We start from the raw sequence: 18,638 nt of genomic DNA, 5'->3' as shown, positions 1-18,638 counted from the left end.
GTATAGCAGGATGGCAACTGCATCAATATGTGTAAATGATTATCAATTCTATCTATCATACAGAGGGAGGATGCATGAATGTACAAGACGTGGTATTAATATAGAGAGCAGCAACAGCAACGAAAGCAAAAAAAAAACCAGAAAAATATTAGGTATAGATAATAATGACAAAAGCAAAGAAACAAAAGCAGTAATCAACAAAAAAGCAAGTCTATAATATACTAAGCACAAACACAGCAACACCAGACCAGACCAGACCAAAACCCCTGACGACCAAGCCAAGCAAACAACCATATCCAGAAACCACAGAAACCCATTCCCACCTTCTATCTATGTTTGTGTATGTATGTGTTATGTATGCTTCATTCTGGTCATGTCTCGCATCGCATCAAGGGGAGTGAATGAGTATGAGTATGAGTATTTGGGGGGGAATGACAGGGCAACAAAGGAGAAGCAAAAGGCAAAAAAAAAAAAAAAGATAACAGAAACAACACCCATATGCTACCGGGACTCCTTTCCCAGTGTCTTTCCTTGATATGCTGGATAGACACGGGAAACCAATGCTAGTACAGAGGGGAAGTGCAAGAAACTCGTGAAACCGGCAATATTCGACAAATATGCTTGGTTAACAAAGAAAAGAACAAAGGAAATGGAATAGATAATACAGGTCAATGCGGTCAAGCCGATATTGAATTAAACCGCAGTAGACCACGCAGTCTCGCCAAGCCTCGGCTTCATTTCGTAATTCTCAGGCTCCGTACTGGCGGGCCGTCGAATCGTGGAATTGGGAAAGTACATGTGAGGAGGCATGGAGGTGGGGTATGCTGGGGCACTGGGCTCGGGGTAGTAGTCATTAACAGAGCCGGGAGACGGGATGCTAGTATGCGACGGAGATGCCCAGCCCAGACTGGTCATGTGGGGACTTCCGCTAACGCTGTTTGGCCGGTGGTCGTTGTTGGCAGGAGGCTCCAGAGGCTGAGGGGGGCCGTAGCCGGTGGGATGTGATGTCATAGAGGGACGGATAGGTGGTGCGCTGCCGTAGCTTGACAGAGACGGTGATGTGGCAGTCGGAGAGGCACGGGGACTGGGTTGCGAAAAGTCTCCCCGCATGTGAGGGGGAATCGATCCGCTTCCGTAGTAATCGCTGACAGAACGGGGCATATGCAAGGGTGGGAGATCACCAGCCGGGGAGATGGGGTGGTGTGCGGGAGACGGTGTGGAGTGAACAGAGCCGTGATCCGAAAACATGTCACCCGGCATCCTTGCCCTGTCCTTATTCTGTCTCAGATTGGCTTCTGTCTCCGCGGCAGCCTCCTCAATTGTTCCAGTGTGGTGGTTCTGATGGCGGGTCAAGGTGGTACGGCGGGTGAAGGTCTTTTGGCAGTTCGCATACGGACACTTGTAGGGGCGCTTTCCGGAGTGGATTCGGCGATGTCTTGCGAGCGACGACGAATCACTAAAAGGCTGTACGGAGAAGTTTGTTAGAATATCTCAATTGACACCAACGAAAGATTAGCGATATACCTTGCCACATCGCTCGCACATATGAGGCTTCTCTCCAGTATGAACACGAGAATGCACAGTCAAGGCTGAACGCTGGATGAACTGCTTTCCGCAACCCGGCCAGTCACAAGCGTGAGGCCTGATGCCTGTGTGGATCCGTTCTGATGACAGGTTAGCTGTTGATGCAAGAAAAAGCGCATGGAGAAACGTACCATGACGCGCGAGATCACTGCGCCGGGCGAAGCCCTTGTTGCAAGTCGAGCAGTAAAAGGTCTTCGGTGGTGGGTCAGCTCTCCCTGTAGGTGCAGCAGCGATGCCATTCGGCATTGGACTTGTGCTTGCATATCCTCCGGGGTAGTAAGCATTCGGCATCAGCGGCATGCTGGTATTCGGCTGCGTGCGAGGAGCGTATTGCAGGCCTTGGTGCAGGTTCATCTGGCCAAGCGGGGGAGCATGGGTAGGATATGTTAGGACTTGGTGGTCACCAGCGTCCGAGACACCCGGTTCCGGCTTCATTCTTGGCGACGAGGGAGAACCGAAAGGTGAAGGTACGAATTGTTGTTGGAACGGTCCTTCTGCAGCAACCAGAGCAGCAGATTGTTTTCTGTTCAAAATAGTCGTGATGTCCATGACCCGGCCCAGCGGTGAGCTGAGAAGCGGTGGCCAAGGACAGCAAACAGAAAATAATTTGATTTACACGTAGAGTGTAAGATTGTCTCCACAGCGTTTCCCTGTGAAGTTATCGAATACGCGAATCCGACGAGATAGCGCTGGTACTTTTCGCTGACACGAGCAAAGACGGAGACCGCTAGTTGTAAGGACAATAACAAAAAACTGCACACGAAAAAGTACTGGTTAGCATCCGAAGGCCCAAAAAAAAAAAAAAAAAACCGTGGCAGACCGATTCGCCAACTCCACTGTTGGATGCCCGATGCACAAGCGGTGGAGCTATCGCAGTCGCAGCTCAAGTCGAGTCGACTCACTTTGTTTTTTTTTTTTTTTTTTGGCAAACACTGCCAGAGACTATCCGTCGAGATGGCCAAATAAACCTGGAAGACGCGAACAGTGTGGGTGAAAGACAAAAGTCACACCACGGAAAAGGGGCACAAAGCAAACGGCACCAGGCCAAAATGACTCTGCTGTGCTCAGAAACGTTCGGATCCCCTGACTCTTGACAGTTCGACAAGCCTGCTTTGCGAACTGCGAAATCCTAAGAACCGGATAGCTGCAGGATATGCGTGTTCGGAATGGGAATCGCGAAGGTGATCGAGGGCTTCACGCTTGTCGCGACAGGTATGCGCAGGATCTTTTCGGTTCAGGCACGAGACGGTCGAATCGGCAAAGGAGTGGAGGAGTCGCGTGGAAAAGGATTGAATCTGTTCTACCGGCAGATGATGGTCAGCAAGCTATCAATTATGATCTATGCATGAAACCTCGAGCAGGAGCCAGAATGCGCACTGTCTCAAGGGATGGCAGAGACGAGGATCCTGTAGGCGCATGCACCTGCCACATCGACGCAGGAACAGAATAATAGAACGTACAGTTCACAAGAACAATAGGTAGAAATAGGTGTGTAGAGAGAAGGGGGGGTTCTGAAGAGCGCTGGTAAATAGAGTAAAAAAAAGTGATGATGGAGTGATGGAAAAAGGTCTGAGAGACAGGTGAGTGAACCAAGGATCGGATTCGGAGGGAAGAAAAGAAAAAAGGATCACAACGGTTGGGCAGAGAGAGAATATGTAAGAAGAAGAAGAAGAAAAGGAAAAGAAAAAGACTCCACGATCGAGGTTTAATGTATTTGATTATTATATTTCTAGATTATTTCCTGTACTGGTATTTTACAGGTTTCTACCGCCGGGCTTTCTTCACATACTTCTTTCTACTAGTGTACTCCGTACTATGCTTTCGCTCTTTCAACTCTCGCCCTCTTTTAGTTCGGCTCCACCATGTCGTCTTCCCCGTCTCTTTTGACTGTGCGAGAATAATCGGTCTGTGGATCCTCCTGATGCCGATCTGAATATCTGCTAGACTACGGAATCTAGTGCCCAGTACGGTAGCATTAGTGTCCTTCATCCAGACGGACATGACGCAACGGGCTTCTCCGGTCGATTCATACGGAGCACATAGCACATACTTACGGAGTACACATACTGCTGCTATGCTACGCGGGGAGTTTGAAGGCTGCACTTCCCCCTGGTCAAAGGGAGGGATGGACATCTTCGTACAGCACGTTGGCTCACGGAGCAGCAACAGTACATACCTCTCTTAATCATCGTGCGACATGTTGTACAAGCTCCAAGGTCTCTTCCAATCCGCTCATGCCCCCGGTGGTTTCTCATTATCACTCTGCTACGACCACCTGCTAAACGATCCACAAGGATCTTCCCGGTGTGGCAGTGCTGGAGATGGCATGTCTCTGTTACAGGAGCTCATAGTGTACGGAGTAGGAATTTACGGAGTGGTGGTGACGGGGTGAGAAGGGAGCCCAGTTGGGAAAGTGACTATGGGTACCTGATTATCCTGGCCCGTCGCCTGGCGTAACGACTATCTCCTCCGAAGTGGCTGGAGATTAGCGAAGGACGACAGTGCGAAGCTAATTTCATTCTACTACTTCTAGAAGGTTTCGAGAGCGCCGGAGATGAAGCAAGACCGTGATCCCTGGCCGTTCTCCGCCCACCAGATTTCTTCGTTCGACGGACCAGGACCTGGTCAATTCTTCCCGTTATTTGACTCACGTTGGACCGCATGCTGACTGAAGCCTTGTTGAAGCCTTGTTGAAGCCTTGTAGAGGCCAGAATCTGAAAAAGAAAAGAAACAGAAAAAAAAAAAACTAATTAAACATAATACAGTGATACAGTATGGAAATTATACCCAGTGAGTGGATCTTCCAAGACTCTACTTGATGGTGCTAGTTTCGCGACTAACTGGATTTTAGTGTAGGAAAATGCGGGTTTACGACGGGGAATAAAAGAAGCCGCATAAGCCTATACTACCTTTGTACACGTCCAAATGCCCAATGACGAAGACGAGGCTGATAATGATGTCTGTTTTTTTTTTTTTTTTTCCCTCTCTCTCTCATCGTCTCCTTTTCTGCCCTTCCAGAAGGACCCGATAATCCCCACTTTCCGTGGCACTTACCACACACTAATTATTGACTCCTGCAGCTCCCCCCCCCCCTCCCCTGACCGGGTACGGAACAGTGCAGCCTTCGGAAAGCCTTCCAGAAGCATTTCGGAACAACTACAGGGGTTCCACTCTATGTGCCGTGGCAGAAGCGTCGCTCTCATCCACTCACCGCTAGGATTGATTTATTTACTCGCCTAGAAAATCGCCTAGAAGGAAAATCAGGCACGGATCACGAGTCAGGTCAAGCACTAGTCCCGGAAGTGTCTCGAATACAATATCCGGCCCCGTTCCCTGGATGATCCTGTTGGCTGTTGCTGTTGCTGGTCTTGAGATCAACCCGGACTGCAGAGTTATGCTATGCAGGAGGAAAAAAAAAAAAAAAGGACATGATGCAGCCGTGATTTCATGAGGCATCCGTTTTAATCTCTTTGTTCTTTTTCAGGAGAAACCTTAGTATGATACACTGACTGATAATTGATAATGGTGATTGGGCATTGGTGATGTTTCAAAGTAATAATCCTGACGAGCTATTAAGGGGAGAGTCAGCCAGAGGTAAGAGGAGTCTCGCACAACACCAGCGAAGCCACATGATGGATACCTGGTAATACAGAGTCGTAATAATAATCCTTAATAGTGGCCTTCTAAGAATAATCCTTCTGGAAAACTTCCACCGCTGGTCCCAGCGCCCCTTTTCTGGTCTTTTCTATGATTACGCTACGCGCAACTAGTGTAATTTTGTGTCGCCCGAAATGTCGTTACGCGCCGGATGTCCTCACGCTGGAGTACGAGGTACTTTGTACTTTGTGGTAGTCAGAGCCTCGAATAATATCTGGAATATGGAATAAACATCTCAATTCTATCCTCACAGTCTACTCGTGCTTCGAATTTGTCCCTAACACCGGCATTGCGCACCAGATCTCCCACCGACCACACGGGAGATCGCACGGCAAGGATCACACCAAACTCCTTCCTCCCATACTGATACTCTCAGAGACCCTTCGGTTAATACTCCGGAGTACTCCGTATACCGTACTCCATGCTCAGCGAAAGATTTACACACCTAACCAGAAGATCCTCCTCAAACCCATAACTAAAACCCCCGAAATGCAAAAAGTAGCAATACGTAGCAGGGAAAGGAAAGGGATTGAATTGATCGCCTATTCGCGGTCACTCCGCTTCTTCATCGCTTTCTGTCTTTCATCTTCCTCTGCTAACCGCCATGCTACCACAGTAGCACAAGGTGAAATAACTCTGTGCTACGCTACGGCACCCCCGGTCATCTGATCATCACGACACTCACTGTGCCAGCCGAGCGAGCTGATCTTCATGAGAAAATACAAAATATGTACCCTGATTCAGGCTATTCCCCGTGCCAAATCCTAGCGCAACTGTAATGTAGTAAGTAATATGGAGCACAGCGCCACATCGCAGCACGGAGGACAGATTCCACACGGGACAGGGACACGGAAATTCCCCTGAAGGCTTCTGGAAGGCGCGTAGAAGGTCTGGAAGGTTTTAACATGGTCCACTTGGTGGCTGGACTAGAATCTTCTGGCGTTTTTCCCGTTCGAGGTGCGGGTGTGGGTGAATATTCCGATGGGTAGAGCGGGATATAGCAGCTCTGCTATTATGTACTTGGTGGAAAGGGGTCGCTAGACAAAGATACTAGCATACGAGTACGAGTATGGAGGGGTATGCATACTGGTACAGCAGCGAGTCCTGTCCCTAAACCAGATAAGCTTCTCTACCGAAATCAACATATCTCATGACCTCAAGCGATCGCGAACCATGGCTCGACCGATTATCGCAAGGCTAATAATCCCCGACGAAATCATTGCGATTCATGACAGAATGGCATCCTTTCTGTTAGACCATATGGAGTCCGTAGAACACATGATTCGCTTTAACTTTTCGCACCGACAAGGCGAGTTCTCCGGCCTCGGGCCTGGGGCGATATGATATGGAGAATGGGGCATTAACTTTTGGCCGTTTCGCGCGTTGATAGACTTAAGCTTCTATGATGTACTTATCGCTGCTGGTGTTGCACATATGGTAAGTTGTTGTCCGAATAACTCGTACAATATTCATCGTTGCAATTATGCGAATCATGTTATATCCTTCTGGATCTGTCAATTGCGAATGTGACAGATCTCCTGATCGGTTGTTCCTGGCCACTCCCAGTACTGAAATGAAAACAAAATGAATCCCATATCTTGGAACACACCATCCTCATAGACCTTGTGTTCATTTCCGAGTAACGTACAGCTCCGCCCTCCGTACCACAACGACAACGGTGGCCACCGATTGACTCGAGAAGCCTTCGTTCCTAGTTCTTTCATTCAACCGAGTCAGTCAAGATTGCTGCTCCGCTCTACAGGAATACGACGCGCAAGACCCTGCGGGTGACTAGTAACGTACGCACAAGTACTCTGACCTCTTGATCAACCGGAACGGTTCAAAATGTTCCGTTCCCAACTGACTCGACACTGTATTGCACTGCACAGTAATATGAGCAGCGTTGTGGCGGGGATTACCCCGACATATATCATAATCATACGGTGTGCATAGCGCATAGCGCATAGCAACAGAATGCAAGTACGCTCACCGAAAGGCTTCCAGAAGACGCGTAGAAAGATAAACAGACCCACAGTGGACCCCACTAGAAGTTTTCTAGCGTCCTTCCTAGTTTGGATAGTGGCCGGGTCTCTGCAGAAGCGGGATACGGGGGTTAGATTCTTGCCGAGTCTGCATGGCCTGTGCGGAACGGCATACATATTACATGGTAAGCGATATTATTAGTTGGTGATAATTTGAACGGTATACAGTGATATCATGGTCCAGACCCTGATGTACTTTGTACTGCGCGGCACAGATATAACGCAGTGGGGATAGGCGGGGGTAGGAAGTGAGGTTCTTGCCTTGGTTTTGCTTTATGGTAGGGTAAAGGGAGGCATGGAAATCTGCTTCTTTTGTGTTCATGTAGAATGTATAAAATATTGGTATCCGCACCGGTGCATAAAGCAGCACTTTTCAAAGCCTATGAGCATTTGTTGTCGAGTCTTCTGGATATATAAAAAGCATGGGGCGCATAAGTGTTTGCATTGAGTCCCAGATGATCAGTCATAGAGCTAATACAAGGAGGAATGAGGGCATGTTCCGTGAGTAACATTGCTTATGTACAGAGAACACTGATTTGATATTGGATGGCAACGACATACCAGCTGGTCCAATGACTGTGGACAAGACAGCGGACTGCATGATGGTGCACTTTATTGCGGGGTCAGTCAAGCCAGTATATGGTCAACTTGCTCAATTTTCTTTTTGGTTATATACCTACAGTGTTTCGGCAACTGAAAGGATATCCGAGCCAGATAAAGAGTAATATTATAAGATGTTCGTGGCTCGTGGAATTGCCTTACAATTGATACCAGCTGGATTGGGCGAAAATCAGCCTTGCGATGATCCCACGCGGGGTACTTGCTAGTCTAACCTCCATTACAACTATCTACACGAAACTGGCTCTGCAATAATTGACAATTCTGCAAGAAAATTTATACGCGAGGGCGTGCTAGAAATCTTTTGCAACAAACATGAGCTTTGGCTTCGGTGATGGGGACTTCTTGGCTGTCTTCAGACTCTCGAATGAGATCAGGAAGAGACTGGTAGCTGCTCCCGGTGAATTCAGGGCCATGTAACGGATTGAAGAGCAAACATCTAATCAAACTCTGCTTGCAAAGCAAGTCTTATCCTGGATAATCTGCGCGAGGTGGTCGATGACTATCGTACAACTTTAACATGCTCTGGCCATCAAACTTGGCGACTTCGATGTAGACAATATCCCTGAGATAGTCTCTGTCTGTGCCGTCCTTATCACAATCCAGGGGGAAATTCATGTCGTCCGGCTTGTCGATTACACAACGCAGCAGTACTTCGAAAGGACCTGGAATTCGTGGTTCCCTAATGCACATTGCAAAATAGGTCAAATCTGTCTTACATATTTATTATTAGATGCTTTTGGAAGCGGAATATGCGAAACCCAAGATACTTATATCTCGCGATTGGATCGGTTCCCACTTTACGAATACGCGTCGAGAAATTGGACTCATTATATCCAACAACAGTGTGGCACGAGAGAAAACGATTTGATCCTTGAGCTCTTCGCCGACATACCAGAGACAGCTGCGTGTTCTCAGCCATTGATGATAGGTCGTTATTACTCATGGGCCTCTAGGACAAGAAACCAAACACCAGCACAAATGACGCGGATGCATCTGGCAGCTTACTGGGGACTGTGCGAAATATTGAAACTGCTGATTGACAATGGAAATACAATTAATGTCAAGGAAGCTTCTAAAAGAATACCACTGTCTTTGGCGTCGAAGAATGGCCATGAACAAGTGATAAGAGTGCTCCTTGAAAACGGAGCCAACATCGAATACAAAGACAAATACGGCAAACTCCATTATTCCACGCGGTTCATAATGGACAGGAAGGTGCTGCCGATGCATTATTGAAATACGGCGCAAATCCTCGAGTAAAGAATGACAACGGCTAGAACCTATTATCACGTGCTACTGAATATGGTCATACATCAATTGTCCACAAATTGCTGAGAGCCAAGTTTGACGATACGGATCTCAACTCCAAGGACAATAGCGGACAAATGGCATTAGCTCGAGCAGTACAGAGCGGGCAGGACGAAGTGGTCAAGCTCCAAAGATAGCAAGGGCCAAACTCCCCTTGCAGGAGCTGCGCAGAATGGTCTCACGCCAATAGTGAGATTTTTACTTCGCAAAAGGACAGATGCAAACTTCCCAGACAATCATGGACACACGCCGCTCATATGGGCTGCGCTAGGAGGGCATTAAGAAGTGGCAAGATTGCTTCCTTCTGGGGTTGCTGAGATAAATTCAAATGCACAGTGTTTTCGGCCGAACTGCCCTGATGAACGCTGTTTCTGCAGGACATCAAGCGGTTGTTGAGGTTCTGCTGAACACGCCAGATGTTGATCTTAATGTGAGAGGTAAATATGGCCGTACAGCGCTATCTGAAGCGCAAAAGAGGGGCTACACTGAGATATTCTATCTTCTGTTAAGCAAAATCAGTGTTAGTGACTGCGTGGACTCTGCCATCACTGCTAATGAGGATCCCTCCAACGCGCAACATCCCAGGCCTTCTCGGCCAATTGCCTATGATATCCTCAAGTCCTCTCAGGCATACTGTGACATATTCCAGGTTCAGGTCCTGGGTAATATGCCTGGATACCATTGCGAGATTTGTGAGAATGGGAATTTCGATATGTGCGGATTATGTAGAAGCAGCGGAGCCTCTTGTTTGGGGGGATAATCATGAGTTGACTGAGCAGTGACTGCTGCCGGAGTATATGAGCAAAAAGTCCACATAAAAAGATTGAAATATCGGGCTTGTGGGACCCCATGAAACTCAAGTACTCGTCCGAAGAGATACAGGACTTTACTAGGCGCGAAGATAAAATGAATACATGATGAATTGATATATAGATCGCCCCGTACTAGCTTGGTCCTAACAGTTTATATATAGATAGCATCACATTCATATCCTTATTGTAGATCCTAATATCTTATTCTCCGACTTTTTAATCTTCAAATTCAATATCAGTTAATGTGGCCCAATACCATCTCAGAGTCCATCGTCCCGAAATTCCAGTTCGATGTCCTCGGCAGATTGACTGAATCCGCTGACCTCGCGGCTGAATCAGCCTGGTGCTTAATTAGCGATATCCATTTGGGAAGTTGAGAGATATCTAGGGAGAGTATGGCTTAGCATTGTCATTGCCAATGACTTCATCGAACTCGATGCTGGATTCATTCCAGTCATCATCGCCGTTTGGGCGGTGGCGTAGAGAATTGTTCGAGAGATTCCAATTCTGATGTTGTCGAAAGAGTTGGACAAGGGCATTCTGGTTGATTTGGGGAAGAGGGGGGGGGGGGGGAGGGCGCTAGTATTGCAAATGGAGGGAACTGAAAATAAGGAGACTGAATGAGTTGGTTGAGACCACGATCAGAGGGAAGTCTCGATGTTTATAGTCTTTACCCGGCCCATGTTGTCGTTAGCGCGCATTGCAGAGAGCCCACAAATTGCTATAACTGGAGTTGATAAACCATTTCAGCTGAGTCACTGCTGTTGGTGATTATATTGAGGCCATCGACAACCACTCATTCCATGCAGAGGCCCGCTGCGGCTGAGGAACGACAGTTGTCAAACACTACAACATTGCAGAGTATCAATTGGCTGCCAGACTGGTGAGGGGTACTGCAGCTTGGCGTTTTCTTGTATGAGAAAGCATGTCCATTGAATTACCAGATGGGCAGATTGCGTGGAGAATTGAAATGTATGTATATTCCGTAGATATATACCAGTCTTGGCATGTTTGTCCCAGACCCACAATTGAATAACTTCGTCTCTTCCCAGAACAGCCAACTCCCAGCAAATTCCAACCTGACAATCGAACATGCCACCCCTCCGACGAGCAACACTCACGACTCGCATCCTGACCTCCTTCCTCCGAAACACAACCCCCCACCGCCTCCATTCCACCGGAACCGCACCCTCCTCCGTCTCCGCCGATGAACTCTCCCACTTCTCCGCGCTCGCCAGCAGCTGGTGGGATCCAATGGGTCCTTCGCGGGTGTTGCATTTGATGAATCCGCTTCGCCATGAATTCATTGCATCTTGTCTAGCTGAAGGGCCGCCGACGTATGATCATCAACAACAACAAGCAGAACAAGCACAGGCGCACCTGCATTATCTAGACGTAGGCTGCGGGGGCGGAATCTTCGCAGAGTCGCTCGCGCGGACAATCCCATCAACAGAGAATAAGACGGTAACGCCTACCCGCGCCGCTTCAATCACAGCACTTGATCCTTCCTCCACGCTTATCCAAATCGCCCGCGAGCACGCCCGCACCGATCCTACGGTCGAGGCGCACCTCCGTACCGGCCGGTTTAGCTACCAGAACCGAACACTCGAAGATCTAATCGAATCTACCGCTACCGGTGAAAAGAAGCAATTTGACATCGTCACCCTCTTCGAGGTCCTCGAGCACATCGACCCGTCTACCTCTTCGCCTCTTGCCTTCCTCACGAACTGTCTGCGTCTCGTGAAACCTGGTGGTTGGCTTGTTGGTTCGACGATCGCGCGCTCATTTCCGTCGTTCCTTGTTAATCAGGTTATCGCTGAAGCGCCGTGGCCTATTGGTGTTGTGCCAAGGGGGACGCATGAGTGGAGCAAGTTCGTGAACCCCGATGAGGTGAAGGTGTGGGTGCAGGAGGGGTTGATGAGGGGGAGAGATGGAGCTTCTGAGAAGGCTGGGAGTGAGGCGTTGCAGGGATCGCAATGGAAGTGTGAGGGTGTGATGTATTTCCCAGGATTAGGGTGGAAGATTGTGAAGGGGTCGGAGGATTGGGGGAATTACTTCTGGGCTGTTCGGAAGGGTGTTTAATGTAGTTCACGGGTGTATACTATGCATGTAATGTTGTACGATAAAAAAGAGAAGCGTGCTTTTATCATCCGTGACTTTCGTAGCCATCCAGGCGCCGCCTACATGTCATGGATCATCAACCACGGCCCTTCCCCTTCCCTTTCTTTTTTTTACCCTTCACCTCAGGCTCTGGAACACTAACTGTCCCCTGCTGCACATCCTCCCCCTGATCCATCAATCGCTGCGACCCGCTAATAAAAAACGTAAGATCCCGATTCTGCTCACTCAAATCCGTATTCATCTCTTTAAGCTCCCCCACCTCCGTCGACAGAAACTCAATCCTCTTCAAAAGACTCTCATTCATCGTCTTCTCCTCCCGCCACTCCTTCTCCAACTTCCGCGCCATGCCCTCGAATTTCTCAGCCCGTTTCTCGGCACGGGCTTTATCGCGCTCCATACCGGGGAGTGTCTCGTGGTTTAGCTTGTCGTATTGGGATTGAAGGTTTGTGAGGGCTAAGGTGGTTTTTTCAGCGGCTTCTTGGGCGGACGAGGCGGCGGCAGATGCTTGGGATGCTTTGTCTGCGGCTCGTTCGACGACTTCCTCGAAATAGGCGCGTTGGCTTTCGAGTTGGGAGGTTAGGAGGTGTGTGTATTCGACGGACATGTTTTCGAGTTTCTCGCGAGGCACGGCGTCGGTCCAGTCCGGCGGATCGAGAGCGCTGTTATCTGCTGCTGGTAGTTCCACGAGTTTGCCATCGCCTTTGTTTTGGATGATGCGGTGGACGTAGGCATCTCCGACGTAGTCCCAGACTCGCTGTGTGGAAAGGTCCATTGCAAATGCGTGGGTGCTTTCTTTGAAGTGCTCGTAGGCGTGTGCGCCGTCGTACCGGCCGCAGCCTACCGTTCCGCAGATCAGACATACCCAGAGGTTGATGTCCGAGTGACAGACGTGGCACTCTGCTGGCTCATCTTCAAGGGATAGGCTCTGGCTGGTTCTGCGGAAGTCGTCTTGCGTGTAGCGACATACCGGACAGCCGCTGCCTTTCCATTTCTGTAAACATGTACAATGGAAGACGTGCTGGCAGATGATAGTCAATAGGCCGGTGGTCTCGTCCATACGCTCGAGACAGACTGGACATGTGGGCAACTCTATGAGTGAAGGTGTTCGCGGTGCGAGTGGTTTAGTGGATAGAGTTGCAGAGGGTATAGTGTTCGATTGGCTTTGGGAAGAGATACTTCCTCTCTTGGGGCTGTTTGTGGCAAGGGTATTCTGAAATGAGCTACCAAGCCCTGATGGTGTTCCAGATTCTACAGCCTGGATTTCGACCGTGTTCACGAATACAACATGGCACGTTTCGGGCTAGACAGTTAGCATAGATCAACAAAGCCGGGAGTGCAAAAATCTCACCTCCATACTGTTGAAAACCTTCCCATTCCACACCCTCTGCCATTCCTTCGCCTTATTTCCACTCCGAAATTTCATCAAAACCATATATCGATTCGCCCTCGCCGTCCTAATCATCCGAAAATGACTAACGTCATCCATAGTCGTTTCCCCCACAAACCCCAGGAAATCCGACGGCGACAAATACGACGGCACAGCCAGAATACACAATGTCGTGCACTCCTCATCCGACGAATCCCCCTCCACACGAGTATTCCCATTATGCCCAACCTGATCCCCCGGCTGCCTCGCCGCAGCCGACGACCCTTTCAACTCCGCCGGATAGTCATCATCAATCAAATATGGAGTCTCCTGCGCATCTCGATACAAATGTACTATACCCCAGACACTATCCGTCGTTTCCTGGTCAAGCGGTATGTATCGCCCCTTCGTCCGGAGTCCACCGAGGATATCCGTCCCGATTCCCGTCGTGACGGGGTTATCCGTGAAATGGACTTTTCGTTTCGAAGAGGGCTTTGTAGAGGTGTCTTCTCTCTCCGCTAGGGAGACCATGTCAATGCACTCGATGGAGACTTTGTCCAGTCGCTGGTCGTGTTGGATATCGGTAGCACTGCTATGCGATTTCGTGTAAGGATGAGGGGTAGTGGTATTATTACTGGTCGTAGGGATGGCGTTATCGAAGACGCGGGTGTTGCTAAGAGAGCTCGACGCTGATCTGATAGGTAGATTGGGAGGGCAGAGACATTTGCTCTTATCGCTAGGAGAGGCGCGTGAGCGTCGACTTGAAGGCCGGATTGGCTTCTGAAACGGGCGTAGTGCTTCGCATGCGGAGTCAAACGATAATGAGGTCGACTGATCGTCCAAACAGGAAGCAGCTCCAAGGTCAGTTAGAGGACGGGCGAATAACTCGATGGCGAGATGATAAAAGTATGAGGGCATCCCGGCCAAGGCTCACATTCTGAAGCTCTGCAATGATTACTCCATGAAATTTAAGCGGTTCAGAAAATGGCTAGTTATGCAACAATTATGCTTAGATGATATCTTAGTCAGCCGCATTGTGGGGAATGCGACGTGGCAAAACAGCGACATTGTGGCATACAAGGCGGATAGGAAGGTGGATAACTACGGGTACCTACTGTCAGAAGATGATCGAGAAATGTCACAAAGAGATTACCCATGTCTGGGCTCAATTCCAAGAATAGAAACTATATAAGCACCATGTCTATGGCGAATAGAAGAGAAAGGTATGCCCGTTAAGCCGTATCAAAAAGAGCCATGTAGAAAGAAAAGAAAGCCATCCAAACGCCATGCAGGTCATTCAACCCATAGACGGATCATTAGAACAAGTCAAAAAAGAGGGAATCTAAAACAAATGGTCGTCGATCATTCAGTTTCCGCCACGGAGACGAAGGACCAGGTGGAGCGTGCTCTCCTTCTGGATGTTGTAATCGGAGAGAGTGCGCCCATCTTCCAACTGCTTACCAGCGAAGATGAGACGCTGCTGGTCCGGCGGGATACCCTCTTTGTCCTGAATCTTGCTCTTGACGTTGTCGATTGTGTCGGAACTTTCGACTTCCAATGTGATTGTCTTTCCAGTAAGGGTCTTGACGAAGATCTGCATACCACCACGGAGACGAAGGACAAGGTGAAGTGTGGATTCTTTCTGGATGTTGTAGTCCGACAGTGTACGACCATCCTCAAGCTGCTTTCCGGCAAAAATGAGACGCTGTTGGTCGGGAGGGATCCCTTCCTTATCTTGGATCTTTGATTTGACGTTATCGATCGTGTCCGACGACTCCACTTCCAGAGTGATAGTCTTTCCGGTCAGGGTCTTAACGAAAATCTGCATACCACCACGCAGACGCAACACCAAGTGCAAGGTGGACTCCTTCTGAATGTTGTAGTCGGACAGCGTACGACCATCCTCGAGTTGCTTGCCGGCAAAGATCAAACGCTGTTGGTCAGGAGGAATGCCTTCCTTATCCTGGATCTTCGACTTGACATTATCGATCGTATCGCTTGACTCAACTTCGAGGGTGATGGTCTTGCCAGTAAGGGTCTTGACGACTGAAAAAAGGGAAGTTAGCAATGAGTCATATCGATGACTGGTTCATAGTTGCCTGAGGACTTACAAATCTGCATGCCACCACGGAGACGGAGAACCAGGTGGAGGGTAGACTCCTTCTGGATGTTGTAGTCGGAAAGGGTACGGCCGTCCTCAAGTTGCTTTCCAGCGAAGATCAGACGCTGCTGGTCAGGGGGGATTCCCTCCTTGTCTTGGATCTTGCTCTTGACGTTGTCGATGGTGTCGCTCGACTCGACCTCAAGAGTGATGGTCTTGCCGGTAACTATAGCGAAAGCAAGTTAGTGAAGTGTTCAAGTGGCGGTGGCGTTGTACCACCAGAGAAAGGGTGGAAGGGACGGGGATAACTCACGAGTCTTAACGAAGATCTGCATAGTGACGGCGAAAGGAAGAGAAACAGGTTACGCAGGACTTGCAGATGATGGTAGTTATTCAAAGAAGTAAAGAGGAGAGACAGATGATAGGAAGAGGTAAGAGTGGGAAAGAAAGTAGAAGATAAGCGATAGAAGGAAGGAAAGAAAAAGAAGAGAAGATCAACGTGGCAGACGGGCGAGCTTTAAGTACCTGGGAGGTGAGGGGAAGAAAGGACAGAGAGCGAGAAAGAGGCGGAGGCGAAGCGCCTTAGTCAGAGAGTCCGACGAACGAGAGCGACGGCGCCTGTCGTCACGGGGGCGGATAACGTGATGCAAGCGCCATTTTCCCCGAATAGGAAGGCAGAATGACTCTGGGGGAAACTGCTAGAAAGGTCCTGGTCGATGACTCAGGCAGGCAAAGTCAGTCCATGACCGCGAATGATGTACAAGTATGTACAGAGTATGTGCTGGTAATTCCTGGTTTCTACCAGTTTTCTGCTATCCCGTTCTCGTGCCTGTGCTATTCTTATGCTGATTCACCGCCACTGTCAGATGACGCCACCAGCTGTATCTCATACCGACGGGGATGGCCGGATATTCGCGTGTCTGATTAAGGTAACTCTGTTTCCCCTGAAAGACAGCCTCCCAAGGGCACCATCTACACCCTTTGCACCTTCTTCTATACCTCTACTGCTCTGTATATACTACTGTCTCTATCTTATACTACAAGTACCTTGTAGACTCCTTATCATAACGCTACCCCAACCGATGACGTGTGGTGCCTTATCACTGCTCCATCGTCGGCTAACAGCGGGTCAGGTGATCGTCGCATCCGGCGCTTTTCCGGGGTCATTCCGGAAGGCGGTGTATACGAAGACCGGGGTAGGAGCAAACAAACGGTTTTTACAGACGTACATAACTGCACTTGGACGCTTTTGAATCTCTGCATGCCGTCTGCTTGCAGACAGCTATCATGCCAATAACGCGCCTCCTTCGCGAAGAGATCAACTGTTCCGCCCGGATAAAGCGGGTCAACATTCCCCACCGGTCGACTCTTGATAAGCAAAGGAATTCTTGTCGGATCTAGAAAAGCGCCGTTGGATTAAAGCTGTCACAAAACCAGTTTGCAAAAATTTCGGCATAAGGCTCAGCATATGCAGGACAGAATGTGTTGAACTGAGATATCAATTGGTTTTCCAGGACCAACCCAAATCAAAAGAGCCGCATCGCAGCCCTAATTTCAATTCTCGATAGCGCTTTTTATTCTTCATCGTCGCCGTCATCGTCAACCGGAAGCTCGAGGTGTTCTGGACCCTCATCGACATCGTCTTAATTATCGTTGGCGCCGCTAGTTCTTCCCAGAAACTGAACCCATTTGCTGCCCATTTAGGGTAGGTCTGGCATAAGCTAGGGTGAAAAAATGCCGAAAGGATCGAGAAAATCTGCCTATTGGATTAATCAAGTGATTGCTGGGATTGGATCAAGTACGCATTCTAGGGTAAGATGTCACTCAGTTCAATTGAACTGGGGTGCATATATAGCTTACTCGGAAATCTTCTGAGTGGATGACGTTTACTACGATGCCTACTCAGCCCGTCTTGCAAGAATATTGATTAGTTAAACCTTCCTATGTATTTGAGCATATTGATGCCACTACTCGATTAATAAGTCAAAAGAACTCTTGAAAGGAGATGGGGATAGTTTATCGGTTTTCGTAGGTGCAAAGGTAATAACTGCAACTTTATTCTGACGTCTCGGTAACGTCCTAACCGATCGTAATCCCGAGCTGGTGGACCAAGGCTGCATCGGCATCTGCGTTTTAGCCTTAATCCCAACTACTAATTAAATGTTGCCGTCATTTACATTGTCTTGGGTACTCTCATTACTGCTCTCTCCGCCGTTGCTGGGGTCCATTATTGGGTCATTGCCACGGTTGCTGCTCTCGTTCTGGCTATTGTTGCTTCCTATCAGGTCCTATATTTTTCGCAGAATGATACACTCAGCGAGCTGATATTGCCAGTAGTAAGTAGACTAGTCCCCGCACACTATACTTACATCAAAACGCCCTATATCTCCATGTGAGTCTGAGAAGTGGTGGTACATTCGTGGAGTGGATGCTAACCCCCAGATTGCTCACAAGGTCAGGGACGAGGGCTCAACGACGGTTGAAGTTTGTATACCTCGTGCGTCGACATTGGGGCATCCATGCTGTGGCTCATTGCAGCGGTTCAGGACAGGGATGGCATAAACCAGTGAGAGAAAAGCGAAAAGGACACAACAAAGCTGCATGTTACACGTGATGCTTCTAGTGCATAACACAGTATTCAGTGTGGGATCGGTCTTGCTTCCAGTGCTGTTCATCGACCGACCAGAAAATTATTACATACTAATAAATTGACGCCATGGTCACCTTTACCGTATCAAGGATCCTGCATTTGAAGAGCCACTTGTGGGAGTAGGGTTGTGTGAATACACAATATTCTTTACACTACCTGATTTGTGCCGGAATTATCATAGCTGTTCTCGTTCTCTCCCTCATCATCATCGTCGTCATCGTCATCAATGTCGGTTCTAAATCATCATGGTCTTCGTCGTCGCCATCACCACTACCGGGCTCGTTTTCTACCAGCACGGCCTATGTCGATTGGAACAATGAGATTACTACGTTCCTTCCAGTAGGCGCTCACCAGGAGGAATACGTTAAATTAGGAA

General features: G+C 48.8%; 3 protein-coding genes across 3 annotated transcripts; 1 reads left to right on the top strand and 2 right to left on the bottom strand.

Moving 5' to 3' along the window:
- Window positions 1–693: 693 nt before the first annotated feature.
- On the bottom strand, window positions 694–2,133 carry ACHE_10761S (putative C2H2 finger domain protein; the record flags this gene model as incomplete). The annotated part of the gene is made up of 3 exons (XM_043282864.1): window positions 694–1,464; window positions 1,525–1,664; window positions 1,716–2,133. 3 exons carry the CDS (start codon window positions 2,131–2,133, stop codon window positions 694–696), a joined length of 1,329 nt encoding a protein of 442 aa, XP_043131881.1.
- Window positions 2,134–11,116: 8,983 nt separating this feature from the next.
- Window positions 11,117–12,106, top strand: COQ3 (3-demethylubiquinone-9 3-methyltransferase; the record flags this gene model as incomplete). The annotated part of the gene is made up of 1 exon (XM_043282853.1): window positions 11,117–12,106. The coding sequence occupies one exon, from the start codon at window positions 11,117–11,119 to the stop codon at window positions 12,104–12,106; it is 990 nt and encodes a 329-aa protein (XP_043131880.1).
- Window positions 12,107–12,221: 115 nt separating this feature from the next.
- On the bottom strand, window positions 12,222–14,429 carry ACHE_10759S (putative RING and UBP finger domain protein; the record flags this gene model as incomplete). The annotated part of the gene is made up of 2 exons (XM_043282841.1): window positions 12,222–13,445; window positions 13,494–14,429. 2 exons carry the CDS (start codon window positions 14,427–14,429, stop codon window positions 12,222–12,224), a joined length of 2,160 nt encoding a protein of 719 aa, XP_043131879.1.
- Between the last annotated feature and the right edge of the window lie 4,209 nt (window positions 14,430–18,638).

Source organism: Aspergillus chevalieri, chromosome 1, assembly GCF_016861735.1.
Source record: "Aspergillus chevalieri M1 DNA, chromosome 1, nearly complete sequence".
Classification (NCBI taxonomy): Eukaryota; Fungi; Ascomycota; class Eurotiomycetes; order Eurotiales; family Aspergillaceae; genus Aspergillus; species Aspergillus chevalieri.
Note: the sequence above shows the minus strand (reverse complement) of the source record. Positions and strands in the feature narration are given on the sequence as shown.